The 21,184-nt window shown below is 35.8% G+C and overlaps 3 protein-coding genes across 4 annotated transcripts; all 3 read left to right on the forward strand.

Annotated features, from left to right (window-relative positions):
* Positions 1 to 3,929: 3,929 nt before the first annotated feature.
* Positions 3,930 to 13,929, forward strand: LOC141602389 (kinesin-like protein KIN-14C). Of its 2 annotated transcripts, none has more exons than XM_074422695.1 (22): positions 3,930 to 4,019; positions 5,106 to 5,362; positions 5,447 to 5,604; positions 5,691 to 5,801; positions 6,080 to 6,230; positions 6,365 to 6,489; positions 6,567 to 6,650; positions 6,772 to 6,849; positions 6,936 to 7,028; positions 7,129 to 7,158; positions 7,812 to 8,504; positions 8,803 to 8,884; positions 8,983 to 9,078; positions 9,199 to 9,375; positions 10,229 to 10,335; positions 10,416 to 10,594; positions 10,949 to 11,113; positions 11,456 to 11,709; positions 12,101 to 12,261; positions 12,854 to 13,290; positions 13,433 to 13,527; positions 13,631 to 13,929. In XM_074422695.1, exons 2-22 carry the CDS (start codon positions 5,287 to 5,289, stop codon positions 13,690 to 13,692), a joined length of 3,414 nt encoding a protein of 1,137 aa, XP_074278796.1. In that variant the 5' UTR covers positions 3,930 to 4,019; positions 5,106 to 5,286; the 3' UTR covers positions 13,693 to 13,929. The 2 variants fall into 2 exon arrangements, with proteins under 2 accessions (XP_074278796.1, XP_074278788.1); XM_074422687.1 differs by having other exon boundaries at positions 3,975 to 4,112.
* Positions 13,930 to 14,148: 219 nt separating this feature from the next.
* Positions 14,149 to 15,802, forward strand: LOC141643401 (berberine bridge enzyme-like 3). The gene has a single exon (XM_074452556.1). The coding sequence runs from the start codon at positions 14,210 to 14,212 to the stop codon at positions 15,800 to 15,802; it is 1,593 nt and encodes a 530-aa protein (XP_074308657.1). The 5' UTR covers positions 14,149 to 14,209.
* A 3,032-nt stretch (positions 15,803 to 18,834) lies between these two features.
* Positions 18,835 to 20,506, forward strand: LOC141658826 (berberine bridge enzyme-like 14). Its single transcript, XM_074465634.1, has one exon. The coding sequence runs from the start codon at positions 18,839 to 18,841 to the stop codon at positions 20,429 to 20,431; it is 1,593 nt and encodes a 530-aa protein (XP_074321735.1). The 5' UTR covers positions 18,835 to 18,838; the 3' UTR covers positions 20,432 to 20,506.
* The last annotated feature ends 678 nt before the right edge of the window (positions 20,507 to 21,184 follow it).

The following is a 21,184-nucleotide window of genomic DNA, read 5'->3' on the forward strand; positions in this document are numbered from 1 at the left end:
TGTAACATTATTAACAATTCTCATATTAGAAATATTTTTCGCCAAAATAAAAAAAAAAATATATATTTGAACATGTTTTTTAATAAACAAGAATTTTAGGAATAAAATATAATCAATAATTTTGCTTTTCAAAAATTGTAAAATATTTAATTAGCAAATTTTATTCTTAAAAATAAGATATGTGGTTAATTGCACATTAAGAGCAACTTATGGATTGCTTTGCTACATTTATAAGTTAAGGGCGTGATTGCACATAGTATCAAACTTATGGGGGTGAGTTGCTATATTTCTCGGTAGTAATTTAATTCTTGAATTAGTTAATGAAAATTTAGGGTTTATCATAACTTTTTCTTGACGAATAAATATACAAATTTACTAAATAGTGGCATACAAATTTGTTTTCATAAGATCTCGACTCATATTTAAATGTAATTGTTACAAAAAAATTAGATATCAGATAAATAAATAATTTATTAAGTTGGTAATCTCTCAGCCGAGTGTCCTTAAACACATTATTTACAATGAGTTATTGTGAAAGATTTTCGTAATTTAAGCAAACGTAGTTGCTCTTTCATGTACGATATTTACTCTTTCATGTACTTTTTATCATTTGTTTTCCCTCCCATGCCCTTCTTCCTGAAAACAGGAAAAAAAAAAAAAGAAACACATACTCCCTTTCTCTCTTCCTCTTAAGATTATCAAATTCAAATCAAAATACTCAATCATGAATCTTCCTTTTATGTTAATCAGCTAATAATTCAAAATTCATTACTACTAATTTGAATGCCCGTGCGTTGCAACGGGGTAATTAACTTATTTATAATGCAAAAAAAAAACGTTATAAGGGTTTAATGTTTACATTCTATGTCTAATGATTTGTTTACCTATTATTAAAATATCTCTTTCAAAAAAAATAAAAGATTAATATATACGTGGGTTAACTCTTATTTATAATCATATAATCACCCCACCTTATACTAATCTTCCGATGTGGGACAATTCTACTATTTACAAGTAATATATTCAACCAAGTTGGTTTATTTTTCTGATGTGGGACAATTCTGCTATTTATACGTATTATATATCCATCAAACCTGCATTGTTTTTCAATGTGGGACAAATAACATACTCAACCTATATTATTTTTCAATGTGGGACAAATATCATAATCAGAATTACACCATCTTTTTTGCACTTAGTCCGATATCCAACCAAATCCCGAATCACGAATACGGATAATTGCTACTCATATATCTAATAGTTATATTTAAATTTAATAATATGATCAAGTACTCTCCATTAATATTTGTACGTTGTTTTTCTTCATTTTTTTTTTATCATAATTGAGATACGGAAATTTCCCGTGGTACCCCTTAATTTTGTCAGATTTTCCATGTTACTCGTACTTTTAAGAATCTGCCTATGGTACCCTTGAGGTTCCATTTTTTTGCCCATGGTGCCCCGTAATGTAAAGGCTGTTAAATGGATATTAAGTTTGATGGCGTGACAATAAAATAACAATGAGTAACGACGTTATGAAAAAAGTAAACACAAGGGTATTATATGTAGAAACTTAAAATTAGGGGTATTATGTGTAATCTACCAAAATTCGAGGGTACCATGAAAAATTTCCGTTATAATATTTGACCATTTTATCGCTCTTTCTCTCACCAAAAAAATGTTACAACTTTAAAAATTTAACATTTACTTCCAGATTATGTTTAAAGTCTCTTATATAATAAGTACTATTCTTTCGATGTGAGATACATAATTTAATTATTTAGACGTAGTATGTTCATAATGCCTACATTATTTTTCAATGTGAAAGATATAACATACCAAGAAGTACATGCCTCTTCTTAAAAAACCACCATATTATTTTTCTTTGAATGTAAAACCACTTAGTCTTGATCATTTGATAGGGATCTCTACATCGTACATATAACGACTCATTAACGCTATATTATTGCATTCAGAAGACAACCATTAGTAAAATCTTTAGTTCTATACTCTGTCAGGAGACAACCATTAGTAAAACCTTTAGTTTTGTATTTTTGATTTTCTTGTTCATGTTCTTAACTCTTTCCCGGGTAGTTCCCAACGATTTCTACTTTATTTTTTATATCATATCGTAGATAATAATAGAAAATCTTAAGAGCTCTTTAAAACAATATTTATGAGACTCAAAAAATTTTGGGTAGATACATAAGTTCCAAATATGCCTCCTATTTATAATCATAGGATCACATCACCTTATACTAATCTTTCGTTGTGGGACAATTCTACTATTTATATGTATTATATTCACCACACCTACGTTATTTTCCAATGTGGGACAAAACATACTAAATATTACGAGTACACAATTTTACATACTAAGAAGTTTTAATATGTGCAAATAATATGAAATCTATACTCTAATGATAGCATTTTTTACCACGAAGCTAATTATATTATTTTAATAATTTTTTTAACGATACTTTTTTGCCAAATGAAATGTAAAAGTTTGATATAAAAATTGGAAATATCACTTGAATATAATTTAGGAAATTATATATTATAATAATTAAAAGATTCTCCACTTTATTTTTTACATCAAAAATTATTATTTATGATACTTTCCTAAATTAATTTTTGATGATGTGGACGCTCTCAGATCGCTCGAAAAAACTCTCTTTTATATAGATATATAGATTATGTATCAATTTTTTTTATATGAATAAAGAGATGTAATTAAATTAGGATATAAAAATTAGGGTTTTGGAGAAATACAAGCTGGGGTGATAGGGGAAGGGGTAAATGTCGGGTTGCGGTGGTCAAGGGTTTCAGGGAGGCGTAGGACAGGCCTAGGGGCAGCAGACGGTCGCACGACAAGGGTGTAGGTGGAGTTTGGACGGGTCGTCATTGGTGTGGGTTGGGTGAGATGAGCGGTTCTAGGCGTGTGGAGGAAGGGAGCGGTAGGTCTAGGCGGGTGGCATGGACGGTTCTGGGTGGTTGTCGGATCAGAGGGGAGGTGGGTGGCGGTGGTGGCAGGGGTGGTGGTTAAGATGTAGAGGGAGAAGATTAAATGAGGGATTTGAAATGACCGTAAAATGGAAGATATGAGAGGGGTAAATTGGTCATTCATATCTATAAAAGAGTAAAATCCGTATATGAATGAGCACCACCCTAAGCAAAAAGCTAAAAAACAATAATTTGCTCATCAATGATATAAAATGATTCATCAATTATCGTCCAATAAAAATGTTTATGGCGTTATATATGGAAATTAGTACTAAATAAAACATTTATTTTTCTTTTTTAGGAAAATATATCTTACATTAGATTATGAAAATTCGACATAAGTTGTCGGAATATATAATATCAGCAATATCATCGGAAATTCGGGATAATGGGATACATATCAACCGACACTCTCATCATAACCAATTCACTATAAATTTGGTTATAATACGGAGTATTAAAAAAAAAAATTCTAAGAAAATAACCAAGTTCTAATTGTACTCTTTTACCAACAAAACCTAGACTAGAACACTACAAGTATAGAGTATCTGAATCCGTGCCTTACCTTGATTTCATGTTACTAAATCGGTTCATTCATTTATTTATTTTTTAATCACCGCATTAATACACAAATACCCGTGTAAAACAGTTACACACAAATTTATTATAAAATAAAATATTTGAGTACTATTTTTATCTACGTTATATTTGAATCCATTTTACAACTATATAAATATCGAACTGCTTTTCACAAGACTAACTCCGTGTTAAATAATGTGCAAAAAAAAAGTTGTCTCAAAGTTAATCCTTGGCGCCATGTAAGATTCTCAACGAACTTAACAAACCCACAAAAAATAAAATAAAATAAAAAGACATTCATAGATTTTCAACGGTCTAAAATGTTGTTAATTCCTACAACGAAGGCATGCCATTTACATCTCCTCATGTTGTTCTCCTACCATGTCAACGTCAATGTCAAACTCTTCTTCTTCTTTTCCTTCTATATTATTCTCTTGGTAAACTAACATTCAAAAATTCTGGGTATTTCTTAATTTTGATGTTCACTTTTAAGCTGATGATTTAATGCTAAATTTGTTTGATTGTTTAGTGTGAGTAATCAATCTATTTTGCTTATGTAATTGTGTTGTTTTCGATAATGTGGGTTGATGTGTGTTTTTGTGCATTGTATTGAATTGTGGATCATTTAGTGATGCCCGCCAAATGTTTGATGATTTGTGTTCTGGAGAAATGTGGGCGTTTTTGGGTTATGAGTTTGTCCATGTACAAGGAAATTGTAGCAAAGTTTAATAAGCATTGTCAATTCGAGAATGTTTTTGATTGTAGATGATAAAAATGGGATTTTTTGGGGTAGTGATTATAGTAATTCTTACAAGATTGTTGATTTTATAGGTATAGGATCACAACCCTTTTGCTATAAGGTGGTTACATCCCCATCATGAATACCCATGATTTGGAATTTCGGTTTATTTGGTTGTAGAATGAGGGTTGGATTGTTTCATGGTGTAATGGATATTTGACAAATGTGTTGTCTTTGTTCATAAAGTCGAGTTAGGATGTTGCATCTTTCATTTGCCATAGGTAGTTGATTTTCATTGTGATGTCCTAGTGAAGGATCAATGTTGACCTTTGTTTCTTTTTGTGTTTGAGCTTTTAATTGATCATAATTGCTTTCAGAATGTTTAAGGGATGTTTGATAACCAATGTGACTTTGACTGTTTATATTAATACGCACGCGTACACGGCTTGATGGCTATACATGGGCATGATACTTGGATGTTTAAGTGTGTGCCAGAAATCTTGAGATCTTTTTATTATGTACCCTCTGACACATGGATTCGCATCCGTGTCACATACTTCTACATAAGTTTGAGTAACATAGATAGATGATAACAATTGAGACAGTTAAATTTTCACAATCTCGGTTTGATGAGCTAGTTGTTATCATTTACAGCGTGTTTTCATTCTAAGACTTTGGCTGATATTGTTAGGTTATTGGTTAGGAATTCTTTGAGTATGATTTTCTCTACCATGTCTTTTTTTTTTCAAAGTTCACCCTCAACTATTGCATTTTTTTTGTACAGGACGTTGGTATTACTATACAGAGTCGGAGACAGCTCTGCCGGAACCTATATTTGCGTTTCTTTCTGGGAGATGTGATATTACTGGTCCCTTCCTATATGATATACAGAGTATGATATAGTACTTCACCTTTGAGATTGCTGTAATGAACACAATGTAAAGGTTCTTGTGCGGTTCGACAAGATGAACACCAGCCCAAGGTTTAATGTTAATGGAAATGCTTTTGAAAGGGTATCAAGTCCAACTTTTGATGCCAAGGGTAAGCAAAATTCCCTTCCTTGCACTGTATTTGTCATCTTCTTGAGCTTATATACGGAGTTCTTATTTTGATTTCAACATACAGTCCAACAGCGAATGGCCTTGGTTGAGTGGATAAACTCTGCAGTTCCTCACTTCTATTTGTCGGTAAAGGCTTCAGATGAGGAGTTAAGAGCATCATTGCTAGATGGTGATATTCTATCTCAGATTCTACAGAGGTTCAAATACAGTTCTGTTGATGAGGTAGCTTCTAACTGTTTCTCATGCTAAATATATTCTACATCACTGTATCTAATTCAACCTTATAAGAATGTACTCATTTACTGCAGGGAGATGACTCTGTTCCTTCACCCGAATCTAGAAGAAGAAAAATTCAGCGCTTCACGGCAGTTATGTCTGAGATGGGATTGCCAAGTTTTGAAATAACAGACTTGGAGAAGGTATGTAGTATCATCAGCATTACTGGCTTTATGAATATGGAAGCTTCATTCAGTGATCAAAATTAGAAGATGGTTGTGAAAATGTGTTGAAACCATATCCTAGCATTGAGAAATATTGTAAAGATATATAAATGAATAACTGTAGTGTCTCTGGTTGTGTCATATGAAATTGTCTGCTGTTATTTCTGGAGTAGGAGCAGCCTCCCTGCTAATTTGACTGGTTAGAAACATAGCATTCAGTGTCTATTATGTTCTCTTATTTTGGATTTGTTGTGAAGGGATCTATGCGACCTGTTCTAGATTGCCTTTTAGCTCTTAAAGACCATACAAAGAGGAATTTTGGGAGCCCGGGTAATAGAACTGTGGATGATAGGAGACAAGCTCTGTCGGAGATAAAATTCCAACGATCATATAGTCTTTTATCACCAGGTTTGGATTCCTTCCTTAATTTATTAATACTGTATATATTATCAAATAATTGCACCAGCGTGTTGATGCTGGTGATCAATTTATATTGCAAGCTGCCTTTTGACTCGTAGTCTATCTTTTGCCCCTTAATAAAGAGTCACCAACTATGCTACTCCATGGTGGAAATAAGTTCCAGGAAGTGTTTCAGATGAAACACGGATTGTATACTGATCTTCCCGCAACAAAAATTCAAGAAATGATGAAGTCAAACAGCTTAGATGTAAGTTCTTTGTACGAGCAATATCTTGGAATTCATAGTCTTGATCTATTGCTATAAACTATATTTCTTCTGTGCAGAATGCGCCGACTCAGTCTCTTTTGAGTGTGATTAATGGAATCCTGGATGAAAGCATAGAGAGAAAGAATGCTGAAATACCTCAAGTATGTTGCAATCTACTGCTGCTTCACTCTATTGAATCATATGATTTATAGCTACTGCATTGAACAAAGTACATAATCTAATATTTCCATTGCTTTCTCTTTTCTTGTATGCTCATCTCAGCGTGTAGCATGCCTGTTAAGAAAAGTTGTTCAGGAGATTGAACGACGGATAGCCACTCAAGGAGAGCATCTGCGTACTGTAATGTGTTATTTTGCACTAGATTTTTGCTCTGATTTCTTGATTTGTTTTATTGAAATATTAAATATCACTCTCTTTCCATGCAGCAAAGCAATCTTTTTAAGTCCCGTGAAGAGAAGTACCAGTCAAGGATCAAGGTGCTTGAAACACTTGCCAAAGGGACTAGTGAGGAGAGTGAGGTATCTTATTTGCAAACTTTTTCCGCCAAGGTATTTCCTTATATTGCAGTTGTATTACATCCCTCTTCTTCTGACTTAAACTTCATCTGTACGTTTACAGATTGCTTTGAGCCAACTCCAGCATTTGAAGGTATACTTGTTAATATTTGTACTTAGCTTATGGACAAATTTAGACCTTCTCTAGTGCATTTTAGACCTATAACAGTCAATTGACAAGAATATTTGTGCTTCTTATGTCTTCTTTCGTTGGTTTCCATGGTCCATTCCAATGTTTATCATGCTCTTAGTGGTGGCTGGATGATATGTACCCCTTGTTTGGCTGGAGGGAGGGGGACAAAACTGCAAGTTTGGACCGTAACCGTGGTTGGAGGGATATGGAGGGATCTATTTCTGTTCTACGCACTAAATTAAAATCCTTTCAATGTAGGAATAATTTGGGGAAAATAAACACCCTTGCTCCATTCTCTCGCAGCCCCCTCATCCCTATACTACTATCGTATCCAAACAATGCCTTAAGAACACAGGAATTTGGATTTCTAGGAAGTGCAAGGGTATTAAGGTGTTTGGTTCACAAAAGCATAGGAATTGGAACTTGAAATTAACAGGCATAGATAGATAGTGGCAATATCATAGTGAACCAAATGAGCAGTAATATAGACCACACTGGTCAATGTTATATACATCAAAATTTTCCCAAACCCCTCCATTTCCATCACATGGAATTAATACTGTTGTGATATAAATTCATAGTATTTGAGCTTGTCGATTTATGGATGACTACAGTCTGAGAGAAGCAAGATGGACGAGAATAAAAGGCCAGAGCAGAAGGAGATGGAGGAGAAGAAAAAGGGTGAAGAAAAGGAGATGGAAGAGAAGAAAAGGTCGCAACAAAAGATGGAGGAGAAGAAAAAGTTGGAAGAGCAGGAAATGGAGGAGAAGAAAAGGTTGGAAGAGCAGGAAATGGAGGAGAAAAAAAGGTTGAAAGAGCAGGAAATGGAGGAGAAGAAAAGGTTGAAAGAGCAGGAAATGGAGGAGAAAAAAAGGTTTGAACAAATACTGAAGGAGAAGAAACGGTTGGAAGAGCAGGAAGTGGAGGAGAAAAAAAGGTTTGAACAAATATTGGAGGAGAAAAAAAGGTTTGAACAAATATTGGAGGAGAAAAAAAGGTTCGAAGAGCAGGAGGCTAGTAAGTTGAAAAAGCTGAAGGAGGAAACCAGTATAGAGGTCTCTGTGCTGAAGCAAGAGCTAGAAATGGCCAAAAAAACACATGAACTGCGCTTCAAGGAATTGGAAGGAGAGGCCAAACAGTTAAAGTCTGAGCTAGAAAAGAAACTAAGGCAACAAGATGAACTTCTAGAAGATTCAAAAGTGAAGATGAAAGAACTTGAGTTTAATTCTCAGTCTAAAAGTCAGATATGGGCTAAAAAAGAGCACACTTATGAGAAATTTATGCATCTTCAACTGTCTGGACTTCAGGTATGTGTAATACTCCCTCTGTTTATTTGATATATTCTGTATTTCCTTTTTGGAATGTCTCCTTGATATCTTGTGGTTGCACTTTGAGTAACAAATTATATTTAAATGACCAAACTACCTTCAACTACCCGAGTAGGATTAGGAGATAATGAATTACTAAAGAGGGGTATTATTGTATACCACATACCTTTATTTTTGGTTATCAAAGAAACAGAAGCAGTATATGTTAAATTTAGAGTTCTTCGTTGTGTTTTAAGAACAAATCTTTTTTCCTTCTCTTGACACTGGAAAAGCTCAGGACCTTAGGCGCTCTTCAGTGTCCATTAAGCAAGGAGTGCTGGACACACAAAAGACATATCTGCAGGAATTGAACCATGCAGGTGAGTTGTGGAAGCTTCTTTTGTTCTTTTAAACATTACATCTAGTTTAGACTTTAGATTCATTGTGATATTTATTCAGTGTTTTTCAATGATTTCAGGCGCAAAGCTTAAAAATTTAGCTAAAGCAGCTCAAAACTATCACACTGTGCTGAATGAGAATCGGAAATTGTACAATGAGCTTCAAGATCTGAAAGGTATATCGTCTTGATCTTATTCCCTTTCTGTAGTGATTAAGAGCCTTGGTAATAATGAATGAACCTGATATCTATTTTTATGTGTCCTTCGCCAATTCTAAATGACTGTTGCTTGGGTAGGTAACATTAGAGTTTTTTGTCGAGTAAGGCCATTCCAGCCTGGGGAGAATAAGAAGCAGACAATTTTAGACGAGATTGGGGAAAATGGAGAGTTGACTGTTACAAATCCAGCTAAACCTCAGGAGGCTTCGAAGGCATTCAAATTCAATAAGGTTTATGGTCCTAAGGCTACTCAAGGTTTCATTTTCTTTCATTGTCTTCAATTGTTATAGGTTCAGTTTAAATATTGTCGCATAATCTCTTACATTGGGCCATTTCTGTCCCAGCTGCTATTTGTATCGTAAAGTAAATTTTGCTTTCTCTGTTACATAATTTACATTATTCTCCCACGTGAATTTGTGATAGAGCATGATATGAGATTTATTGGGCTTGGCGAGGGAATGGTGACAGAGAGGGCACAATGGAGGGAAATGATACATGTGGATTTTTAGTATATGTTATTTGAAATATTTAGTGTTTTTTTTTTTTTAATTTTTAAAAATTTATTTGTTTTTTTCGGATTTATTACACGTTTTTACCAACAACTTTCTTATATATTAATACTTGGTTCACTTTTAAGTTTTAAGGTATTCCGGACCCTTAAGTTTTACTTCGGTTTTCAAAATCGTTTCTTTATTCTCAATTTAAATTCTAAGTTTTTGTAAAAGAAATTCGGACTTTGTTTTTAAAACCAATAAGTTTATCTTGACTTTTGTATTATGTTTCACCCCCCCTTGTGTTTTTCACTTTTCCTTTTCTATATTTTCGCATTTTGAGGTGTGTGATCGCCCATGGACGGTTCTAAAGGATGATACATGTCAGCCGACCCCAAATCATTCTGCAATGCTAATTTATTCTGCAATGCTAATTTAACAAATGCTAATATTCTAGCAAACTGTATCATTCTGCAATGCTAATTTATTTTAACATATTTATGGTCAAACTTTGAAATATTGACCTCCAAAAGTCAAATGGGAATAACGTTGTGTAACAAAGTACCTCGCATGGAATTGTGAATTTTTCTAACTGACATGCATCTACTATTTGTCAGCCGAGGTTTTCTGTGATACACAACCACTGATACGAACCATTCTTGATGGATATAATGTCTGCATATTTGCTTATGGTCAAACTGGTTCAGGAAAGACCTACACAATGGTAAATTTTTTATTGGAAGCTTCCCTAGTTGGTCTTGATTTCCTAGCAGGCCTATTTCATTTCTGTAAGGTTTAAAACAGAGTGGTCCTGATAATGCAACTAAAGAGGACTGGGGAGTCAACTATCGTGCTTTAGATGATCTTTTCCAAGTCTCAGAAGACAGAAAGAACTTCTTTTTGTACGAAATAGGAGTTCAAATGATTGAAATATACAATGAACAAATTCGAGATTTACTCTCTAATGACGGTTCCCAGAAGAAATATCCTTTTTCTTTATCTTTTTTGCATTCTGTTTGCTTGCTGCTAACATCCTAACATGTTCTCTCTTCTCCAGAGCTCATGAATATAATGTGCCTTATTTTGCTGCTTGTATTATATTTTGCCATCTTTTTTTTTTTTTTTTTTTTTAATTATCGATATACATATGTGGTTGCTCGCATTGTATTGAACCATCTTCTTTTAGTTTCTACTCGCTTTATATTGGACCATTTTCTTTTAGTTTCAATATGCATTTTTTAGCTATGATATTTTCTTTTCCAATTTTGTTCTTTCAAATACAATTAGATTTCACAACTTTTGTTGCTGTGATTTTTTTGTTTCCTTAACTTTCACACACTGGGGATTTTGACCACCCCTCAATCCCATGGACTTGCTGTACCTGACGCAAGCATGCATCCCGTCAAATCGACTGAAGATGTCATTGAATTAATGAACATTGGACTAGGAAACAGGTCTGTGAGCGCCACTTCAATGAACCAAAGAAGTAGCCGGTCTCACAGGTTCTTACACATTCTACAATGAGTTTATTTTTTTACTGCCTTATATATTAATCCCTGTTCCAATTCTACTATAGTACTATCGTCATCTGATTAGAGAGATTATTTAGATATTGTGTGAATGGCCCTAATACCATTTGTGTAGAGAGAATGTTGGTATAAAGTTGTCTGGAATGATGATTTCGGAAGTGTAGTATTTTCTATATGAGGGTAATATGGGAACGAGGGGACAATTAGTTTGGAAAAAATCAAAAAGGAAAAAGACCAGTTAGAATGGAAGGGAGGGAGTATGTATTTAGTTTCTAATGCATACAATATGTCATTTGTCGGCTGTCGGTTGTGCAGTATTGTTACCATCCACGTTCAAGGAACAGAACTAAAATCTGGTGCGACGACACATGGTAGTCTTCATTTGGTAGATCTTGCTGGCAGTGAGAGAGTTGACAGATCTGAAGTAACCGGAGATAGGCTAAAGGAAGCACAACATATAAACAAATCATTGTCTTCCCTTGGAGATGTTATCTTTGCACTTGCACAAAAAAGTCCTCATGTACCATACAGGAATAGTAAGCTTACTCAGGTTCTTCAAACTTCTCTAGGTAATTTTTTTCTTTATTCTCGCCATTTGCTGTTTCCTTTCCAATGAAGCTACAGATTTGTATTCTTTGATTCTGGATTATGATGGAAGAAATGTGATTCTTTTTATTGTATAGTAGCTAATTTGATAAAATTTTCTTCATGGGGTCGAGGGTCATATGGAAACAACCTCTCTTTTAAGACGAGGGTAAGCTTGCGTATATCTGACCCCTTTACCCCCGCCTTTTGCCGAGCCCTTAAGGCACTGGGGTAATGTCGTAATTCAGATAATTTCTGTCCAGACTCCAGAGGTGCCCTTCTGTTGGCTGCTTACCTCAATCTGACAATTTAATTTGCATTAATTGTTAGATTTGTTACATGTCGGTACTTCATCACTTGCCTTATTCATTACAGGTGGTCGAGCAAAGACACTGATGTTTGTTCAGATGAATCCTGATGTCAGTTCATATTCAGAAACATTAAGCACGTTAAAATTTGCTGAGAGGGTATCTGGAGTCGAGTTGGGTGCCGCACGGAATAACAAAGATGGAAATGTCAAGGAACTCATGGACCAGGTGCTTATTTTAGATCTTTGCCATGATTATGACTTTATTGCCTTGCATAATTGTCTTAAATACGTTGCTTTTTAAGACAGACGTTATGGATAAAAATCAGTACGAGTTTCCTAGTTACCTCATTTTCTGGGTAAACATGGTCTGATTTTGCTCCTCCCCTGTGATTTTCAGAAAATCAGTGCTTTATTTAACCGAATTGAATTGGTAGTGAAATGGGAGGTACTCTAGAAGTTTTATGTGTTGCTTTGTAACAAAGATGAACTTATTTCTTGTAGTTCTTATTAGAGAGTAGCAGCTAGAGATTTTAATCGTATTAGTAGGCGTTCCATGGGTGTCATTTTCTGATTTCGTAAGAAGGGTTATCTAAGATTGTCAAGGTAATTACTCCGTATATGTTCAATAGGTGTTCTTTATTAGCTGTCTAGAACTTCGTGTCTGTTAGTGATTTATGAACAATAGCTATATGTTTACTGCAAAGTAAATAAAATTATTCATCCCTTTTGAGGTAAACAAAGAAGTGACGCGGTTCAATTACACATATCAGTAATTTTTCTCTAAAAACTGAATCTCCTAATTTCGATGGAAATTGCAGGTGGCATCTCTAAAAGAGGCAATGTATCAGAAAGACGAGGAGATTGACCGATTGCTGAAGGATCCCAGAAGTCCAAGCGCTGCTTCCATGCGGAACACAAGTTCCTTGAAGCCAGAGTCATCATCTCCAAGTAACAGCTCCTTGAGGAGTGGGCCTTCATCTCCATCAGCACGGTCCATCGCAAGTAGTCCACGAAAAATCTCAACAGTAACTGGTGATGATGGAATACGGTCATCAAGTTCATTGAGCGACTTGAAAGGTCGAAAGAATTCTCCTGGTAGGCAATCCAAGCTTTCTGCCGGAACTTCTATGGATGACGATATGATGGGCATGGATGATGCTGATGATGATAGATTAAGCGAAACATCTGATACTGAAGCAAACCTGTCACCAGAACAGTCCAAATCGTCAGATACTTCGGAAAAGCGCAAAGAGAAGTATGTACAATAACCATGATTGGCTTCTTTTATGTGCACTGAACTGTCTATACTGCTATTGCATTATAATAATTTATAAATTATAGTCTTGTTTTGCGATTGCTTGATTGGTCATCTATGTACGACATTGTTTCTAATGCAGGCCGAAAACACCTACAAGACTCGCTCAATCACCAAGGACACCGACAGGGGCATCTCGCCTGTCGCAAGTTAAGACCACCTTGAGAGCAACTTCAGGTACACTATGAGTCTTCTTGTTCCCGGTTTAATTTAATTTAAGTGTTAAAGAGTCCGCTTTACTAACCACCATCTGCATTTCTTTTTCTTTTCCTTGTTGCAGCTTTGAAGAAACCTGCTAGTGGTAGCTCTTCTCCGGTCACGCCAGGCCGACGACGTGTGTAGATTTAGTCAAACAATTAGAGGGTTTATATTTTACTCAGTTGCACCAGTAGGTTATATAGAACTCCGTAAAAAAAAAAATCCTGAATATTTTTTTGGTTTACGCCATTGTTTGACTGTATGTCGCTGTAATACACGAATGGCCGTAATCAATTTTTTTGTGATAGCATGTACAAAAACACGGTAAAATCTTAAATGGACAAATATAATCAATTAAAATCGTAAAATATTCTAGTTCTATATCGTGTCGAATATAATAATGTTGCATTTGCGTATTTTTTATTTCCCCTTAGCTGTTGCTTCTTCTTATCCCCAGTAGAATCTTCAACAACTCTCATTGCCTAATTATTTAATATATGAATTTCAATAATATTAATTTCATACAGTCGAGCTATATCCATTATTGAGATGCATTATTAAGAACTGACAATTAACCTGTCACTATATCATAAAAATCGATATAAATCTTGATCGAGATTTAATTTGTCCGATACACACCTAATACTCTTGACTTTTGAATATGAAGATCAAATTTTCAATTTATGATTTTTTAACGCCAATTCTTTTCTTGTTTCTTGGTTCACATCATTATAATCTTGAACCAAATTCAACCATTGACAACTTCTTACAATGTCTACCAACCAAGTCAAGTCCGGCAACCCCAATCGCGAAGGTCATTTTCACCCCTAGTCACCCGTCTTTCTTACGTGTTTTACACGCGTATGTACGAGATAGTAGATTCAACACATCTTCGAGTTTGAAACCTTTAGCTATAATCACTGCTCTAGATGTATCCCATGTTCAGGCAACTGTATTATGTGCAAAGGCCAATAACCTAGCAATAAGGATCAGAAGTGGAGGTCATGATTTCGAAGGGCTCTCGTACGTTGCACAAGTTCCATTTGTCATACTCGACATGTTTAATCTTCGATCCATCGATATAGACATGTCAAGTGAGACGGGTTGGGTCCAAGCCGGTGCAACTCTAGGTGAGCTTTATTATAAGATTGCTAACATTAGTAAGATCCATGCTTTCCCGGCGGGAATATGTCCTACGGTTGGCACAGCAGGACACTTTACAGGTGGAGGGTATGGAGTCATGCTAAGGCGATTCGGCTTGTCAGTCGATAACGTTATCGATGCAATAGTCGTTGATGCTAATGGTAGAGTCCTTGATCGTCGAACCATGGGTGAAGATCTTTTTTGGGCGATTAGAGGAGGTGGCGGTGCTAGTTTTTGTGTTATTATTTCGTGGAAAATTAATTTAGTACGTGTTCCCGATACTCTGACGGTTTTCAGAGTCGCAAGGACGTTAGAAGAAGGTGCTACGGACATCGTCTTACATTGGCAACAAGTAGCTACAAAACTCGACAACAATCTATTTATTCGAGTAGAACCACAAGTACAATTTCGAGCAGGAGGACGCAAGACGATCCAAGTCTTGTTTATTGGATCGTACCTGGGACGGGCCGACTCCTTAATTCCCTTAATGGACAAAAACTTTCCCATTTTGGGTTTGAAAAGAAATGATTGTCTCGAAATGTCGTGGGTACAAACTCATCTATTTTGGAATTTCCTTCCACAAACCACTCCCATTGAGGTGCTATTGCAAAGGACTCCTACACCACCCCATGACTTCCAAAAACACAAATCCGATTACGTCAAAACTCCGATCCCAAGAGCGGGTTTAGAGACGATATGGAAGAAGATGATGGAGGTTGAAACTATAATATTGCAATGGAATCCATATGGTGGGAGAATGAGGGAAATAGCCGAAAATGCAACACCATTCCCACATAGAGCAGGAATTGTATTCAAGATGCAATACATAACACAATGGAAAGATGAAAGTAAGCAAGCTTTGATAAAGAACATCGAAGCGACTCGAGATTTACATGACACATTTACTCCATATGTGACTAGTAATCCTAGAGAAGCATTCTTGAATTATAGAGACATTGATGTTGGAACCAATGTTAATGGAAGCTTAAGTTTTGCAGTCAACTATTTTAAGGATAATGTTAACAGGCTGTTGAAAGTCAAGGCCAAAGTTGATCCAACTAATTTCTTTAGGTATGAACAAAGTATTCCAATACTTGTTTCTGATCAATAACTTTTACCAAACGAGACAGTTTTGATCGATTTCGAGCCGAACTTTGACCAAACTGATTTCAGGGGATAAAGATCATTGCCAGCCCAAAATGAGACCGTGAAAAGCCATCTTTCCCATGTTTTTGTAGAAAATGTAACTTTATGAGAAACTTTGTTTTGTTTCAGTGAAATTTACTGAAAAAATTATTCTCAACCATATATGATATGCCTAATAGTGACCAGATCTTTCACCTGGAGTCCTTGGTAGAGTCGAGTGGTCGGATGTTTTACCGCTGATAGTGAAAATTTTTCACTATGTCAAAGAGAATTACAAATTACAAAAGATGAGTATAAAGTTTTTATAAATCTGCCTCAACTATCAATGTGTTCACTTTACAAATCGCTCAAAGAAAGCTAAAGTAACCACCGAGTGTGTATATATTAAACTATTTAAACAAAAACTAATTAAATAATGAAATACAAGAAACCTAATATTATCATAACATACTAGAGATGGAAGTGGACCGTGCCGGGCCAACATGGTAGAAGAAGAAAATGGCAGGACCCAGGCACGGGTATGTGGACTTTCTATCGTACCAGTGAAATGGAAATTGGCGGTCCAGGCACAGCCCATGGCGTGTCGTGCCGTGCTTGAGCGTGCCCATGCAAATCCTCCACATTAACCTTTATCTCTTTGTTTATTGAGCGTGTTTAGGCGCGCCATGCCTGGACTAGGCATGATATTTTTTCTCAAACTTCGGCCTAATTAGGCACACCCATATGTGCGTGCCATGTTAAGCTAGGCCATGTCATTCCCGTATCGTGCTAAAATGAACTATAGGTCATGCCAATCTAACGACCCGTTTATCCAGTTCCATCTCTTCAGTCTTCATAATACTAAGCAAAAATGACAACAAAGACTAACGAGAAAACGAAACCCACTAAGCAAGGCAAAGTCATGTAAAACCTCACAAATTCAAACACAAATCAAAGACTAATGCCAAATCAACCCAAAGCGATTCAAGTGAAGGTCCAAAAAACAAACACCACTAAGACTTTTCAAAAAAAAAAAAAAAAAAAAAAAAAAAAAAAAAAAAAAAAAAAAAAACTCACGTTGCTTGCTAAAAAGCATAAAACTCGTCCCCATGCACGTCTCTCGGACCTCGCCTTCTTCATCTTGCTTCGACTTTCTTCCTTCCTTATTGGTCTATTTTTTCATCTTTAATCGACATACCGAATCACATACTAACAATTCTCCACTTAAACTCGGACAGTTGCATTTAGTAAACGACCTCCAACCAACTCGACCACTATATCTGCCATTTTCCAGCAATTCAGTTGGAGCGAGCTGAGCACCCAAAGGGTTTACACATAATTGTCTTATGAATTTCTACATATTTATGTCCTTTCATTACAATTTCTACAACTGAAATTTTGGAACCTTTAGTTAAAATTTCAAATATTTATTCCCAATTCACTTGCATTATTAATTCGACGACCCTCCGCAATCTATTTGTTTGAGCGAGCAGTATGTAGAAACACAACAACAAAGGGGAATATGGATCCAATCATCGAATGTATATTTTGTACAAATTTTTGTTTAAGATGTCAATATCTCATAAAATTAATTCATATAGGTATCATTTAAAAAGGGTAGTTGCCGCCTAGGTAATACCAAAAAGTTTTTCTTATTATCATCAACTAATATTATTTGAATTTGTTTTATCATTAAACTGAATATTACCGTCTTAAACCCGACTACATGTACTACACAAGGATCGTATATCTAATGGAAGAAGATGACTAGCAGGGGTGTCTTAAAGTAAATGGGGCCCGGTGCATCATAAAAAAATAAGGCCCTAAATATGAAGGTATAAGTGTACTACACATCGAGGTTTGTATTGAATTTTATCAGTAAAGCTTATAAATTCGGTGGCCAAAACTGGAGGCCCGGTTCCGCTGCCCGTGGTTTGCCGGGTATTAGACGCCCCTGATGACTAGATGAGCATTATTTGAAAAAAAAGTTGTGTCGTACTCCAGGTAGCGTATCTCTTATGGTTAGTTGTCATGTCAACAAATAAACAGTAGAAAATCATGAATTATTGGTCAATGAAAATCAATTAAAATTCGTAAAATTTTCTAACTTGTATATCGTGTAGAATATAATATACAAGTAATAATATTGGCGTGCGTTTAATTTTATCCTCCTTTTGCCCGTTGTTTCTTCTCATCCCGATGTTGAATTCCAACTTCCGCCCATAAACGATTAGGCCAACTGGTAAGGGTAGGGGTTATTCTAATTTAATCAGAAGTTTCGTGTTTAAGTTATGAGAATACTACAGTATTATTATAACTGATGAGGGAGGTCTTCATCTAGACCTCCAATTGGATCATTCAGGCCAGGTCGAGTTATTTCAATTCCTTATCATTTTCAGGTGGGTTGTTTTCAAATTATTTTGAGAATAACAACCGGTTTGTGATATTAAACATTCGGGTTGGGTTGAGTATGTCCAATTCAATTCGGATTTACTTGTCCTTAATTCGAATGATCGGGCTCAGTACCCGCCTATTTGGATTAGGTCAGTTTAGTGATATCACTTGGCTTAAATTTGGACTAAACCAGATGATATATAAAAACAAGGGTGTTGAATTCATGGACGTCTTAAAGTAAATGAAGGACCGGTGCACCATAAAAAAATGAGGCCCTAAATAAGAATGTATAAGTGTACTAAACGTCGAAGTTTGTATTGAATTTTATCAGTAAAGCTTATAAATTCAGTGACCAAAACTGGAGGTCCGGTTCCGCTGCCCGTGGTCGTTAGGGGTATTAGACTCCCCTCGTTGAATTTCAACTTGTATGATTGGTTTAATAAAAACAATTTCATAAGGTTGAGATATATCCATCATGACATGAATTACATGAAAATTTATGAAATATTTGAGCTAACAATTAACCTGTCACTATACCATGCATGTCACTACGTGATAAACATCTCTATAAAAACGTATCATTTTATGTTATCCGAAACACAACCAAATAATATTCTTGACTGTGAATATGAATATGAAGATCACATTTTCATATTACACAATTTATGCATTTTTCTTTTTATTTCTTGTTTCGTTTCCTACAATTGAACCAGCAAAATTATCCATAGATAACTTCTTACAATGTCTCCCAAGCAAGTCGAATCCGGCAAACCCAATCGGGAAAGCCACTTTCACCGCTAGTAACCCGTCGTTCTTACGTGTTTTACACGCGTATGTACGAAATAGTCGATTCAACACTTCTTCGACGTTAAAGCCTCTAGCTATAGTCACTGCCCTAGATGTGTCCCATGTCCAAGCCACGGTATTATGTGCAAAGGCCAATGGCCTACAAATGAGGATACGAAGTGGAGGTCACGATTACGAGGGTCTCTCGTACGTTGCACCCGTTCCATTTATCGTACTCGACATGAATAATCTTCGAGCTGTCGATATAGACTTACGAAGTGAGACGGCTTGGGTCCAAGTCGGTGCAACGCTAGGCGAGCTTTATTATAAGATTGCCAACGTTAGTAAGATGCATGGTTTCCCTGCAGGAGTATGTCCTACCGTTGGCGCGGGAGGACATATTACCGGGGGCGGCTATGGCGTCATGCTAAGACGATTCGGCATGTCAATTGATCACGTTGTCGACGCACGAGTCGTTGATGCTAATGGTAGAGTCCTTGACCGACGAACCATGGGCGAAGACCTCTTTTGGGCGATCAGAGGAGGCGGCGGTGCTAGTTTTTGTGTCATTCTTTCGTGGAAAATTAATTTGGTACGTATTCCCGATACTATCACGGTTTTCCGAGTCCCAAAGACGTTAGAAGAAGGCGCTACCGATGTTGTCTTACAATGGCAACAAGTAGCTACAAAACTCGATAATAATCTATTTATTCGAGTAGAGCCACAAGTACAATTTTTACAAGGAGGACGTAAGACGGTCCGAGTCACGTTTATTGGATCGTACATCGGACAGGCCGACTCCTTAATTCCCATAATGAACAAAGACTTTCCGATTTTAGGTTTAAAAAGAAGTGATTGCATGGAGATGGCATGGGTAAAAACTCATTTATTTTGGAATAACCTTCCACAAACGACCCCGATCGAGGTGCTATTGGACAGGGCTCCTACACAACCCCATAACTATGCAAAATTCAAATCAGATTACGTAAGAAGTCCAATCCCAAGAGCGGGTTTTGAGACGATATGGAAGAAGATGATTGAGGTGGAAAATGTGATATTGCAATGGAATCCATATGGTGGGAGAATGAGTGAAATACCCGGAGATGCAACAGCAATGCCACATAGAGCCGGAGTTATATTCAAGATGCAATACATTACAGTATGGCAAAGTGATGGTGAACAAGCTTTAACCAAGAACATCGAATTGACTCGAGCTTTACATTCGACATTTACTCCATATGTGACTAATAATCCAAGAGAAGCATTCTTGAATTATAGAGACATTGATGTTGGAACCAATGTTAATGGAAGCTTAACGTTTGCGGTCGACTATTTCAAGGATAATGTGATGAGGCTATTGAAAGTCAAGGCAAAGGTTGATCCAACTGATTTCTTTACTTATGAACAAAGTATTCCAACAATACTTGCTAATTGAACAATTTATTTTAAACAATAAATTTAAATGCGTGCTTTTAATCTCTCATGTATGAATATGTATGTACAAAGTGTTGAATAAGAGAGTTGGAGAATGGTGAATGAATTGTATTTGATTTATCAATATGCATACAATCCATATATATCTATGTAAATGAAGTCAGAGCTCTAACCTAACACTATATTAGCAATATGTTGGTAATTTAAGTGTAATTATTGGTTCATTTTAGCGTATTTAAGTTTGGTTCGTAGATGGTAAGTTCCTGATAATATAATGCAAGTTCGCGTAGTACGGAGTGCATGCTGGCACAATTATTTACGAACTTACGGTATACTTTTCGTATAATGCAACTTTGACGGGTTTTAATTAATTCCCGCAACAGAAATTAAATATGCCACAATTGTGAAAAGTTGCAACTCTTCACAAATTCATTCCCCTGTATTTTTTTCATATCTATATAAATAGATATGGATTGAAGATGTTTAATTTGCAAGAGAAAAATAATCACATCTTCTGCATTATTGAACGATATAACAAACTACACAAGTCAGAATGTATGGGTCAGGAAATTGCTTTGGAAATTTACATATTTCAAGTGGGGCTCTCGATCAATTGGATAAAAATAAAATTTATGGGACTGTTGGCAATAATTCTTCAAACGTGGAAATTCAAATGAGATAAGTAAAGGTGTTTATAATCGTTATTTACTGAACTATGTTTACCATTAAAATGCATGTTGGTTTTTCATTATGT

Source organism: Silene latifolia, chromosome 1 (genome assembly GCF_048544455.1).
Source record: "Silene latifolia isolate original U9 population chromosome 1, ASM4854445v1, whole genome shotgun sequence".
Lineage (NCBI taxonomy): Eukaryota > Viridiplantae > Streptophyta > Magnoliopsida > Caryophyllales > Caryophyllaceae > Silene > Silene latifolia.

Excerpts from the sequence above, each read along its gene's own strand:
- LOC141602389 (XM_074422695.1), top strand. The coding sequence starts at position 5,287 with ATGAACACCAGCCCAAGGTTTAATGTTAATGGAAATGCTTTTGAAAGG. Across the intron at positions 6,651-6,771 it reads AGAATGCTGAAATACCTCAA|CGTGTAGCATGCCTGTTAAG; the intron begins GTATGTTGCAAT and ends TGCTCATCTCAG. Across the intron at positions 13,291-13,432 it reads TCGGAAAAGCGCAAAGAGAA|GCCGAAAACACCTACAAGAC; the intron begins GTATGTACAATA and ends TTTCTAATGCAG.
- LOC141643401 (XM_074452556.1), top strand. The coding sequence starts at position 14,210 with ATGAAGATCAAATTTTCAATTTATGATTTTTTAACGCCAATTCTTTTC.
- LOC141658826 (XM_074465634.1), top strand. The coding sequence starts at position 18,839 with ATGAATATGAAGATCACATTTTCATATTACACAATTTATGCATTTTTC.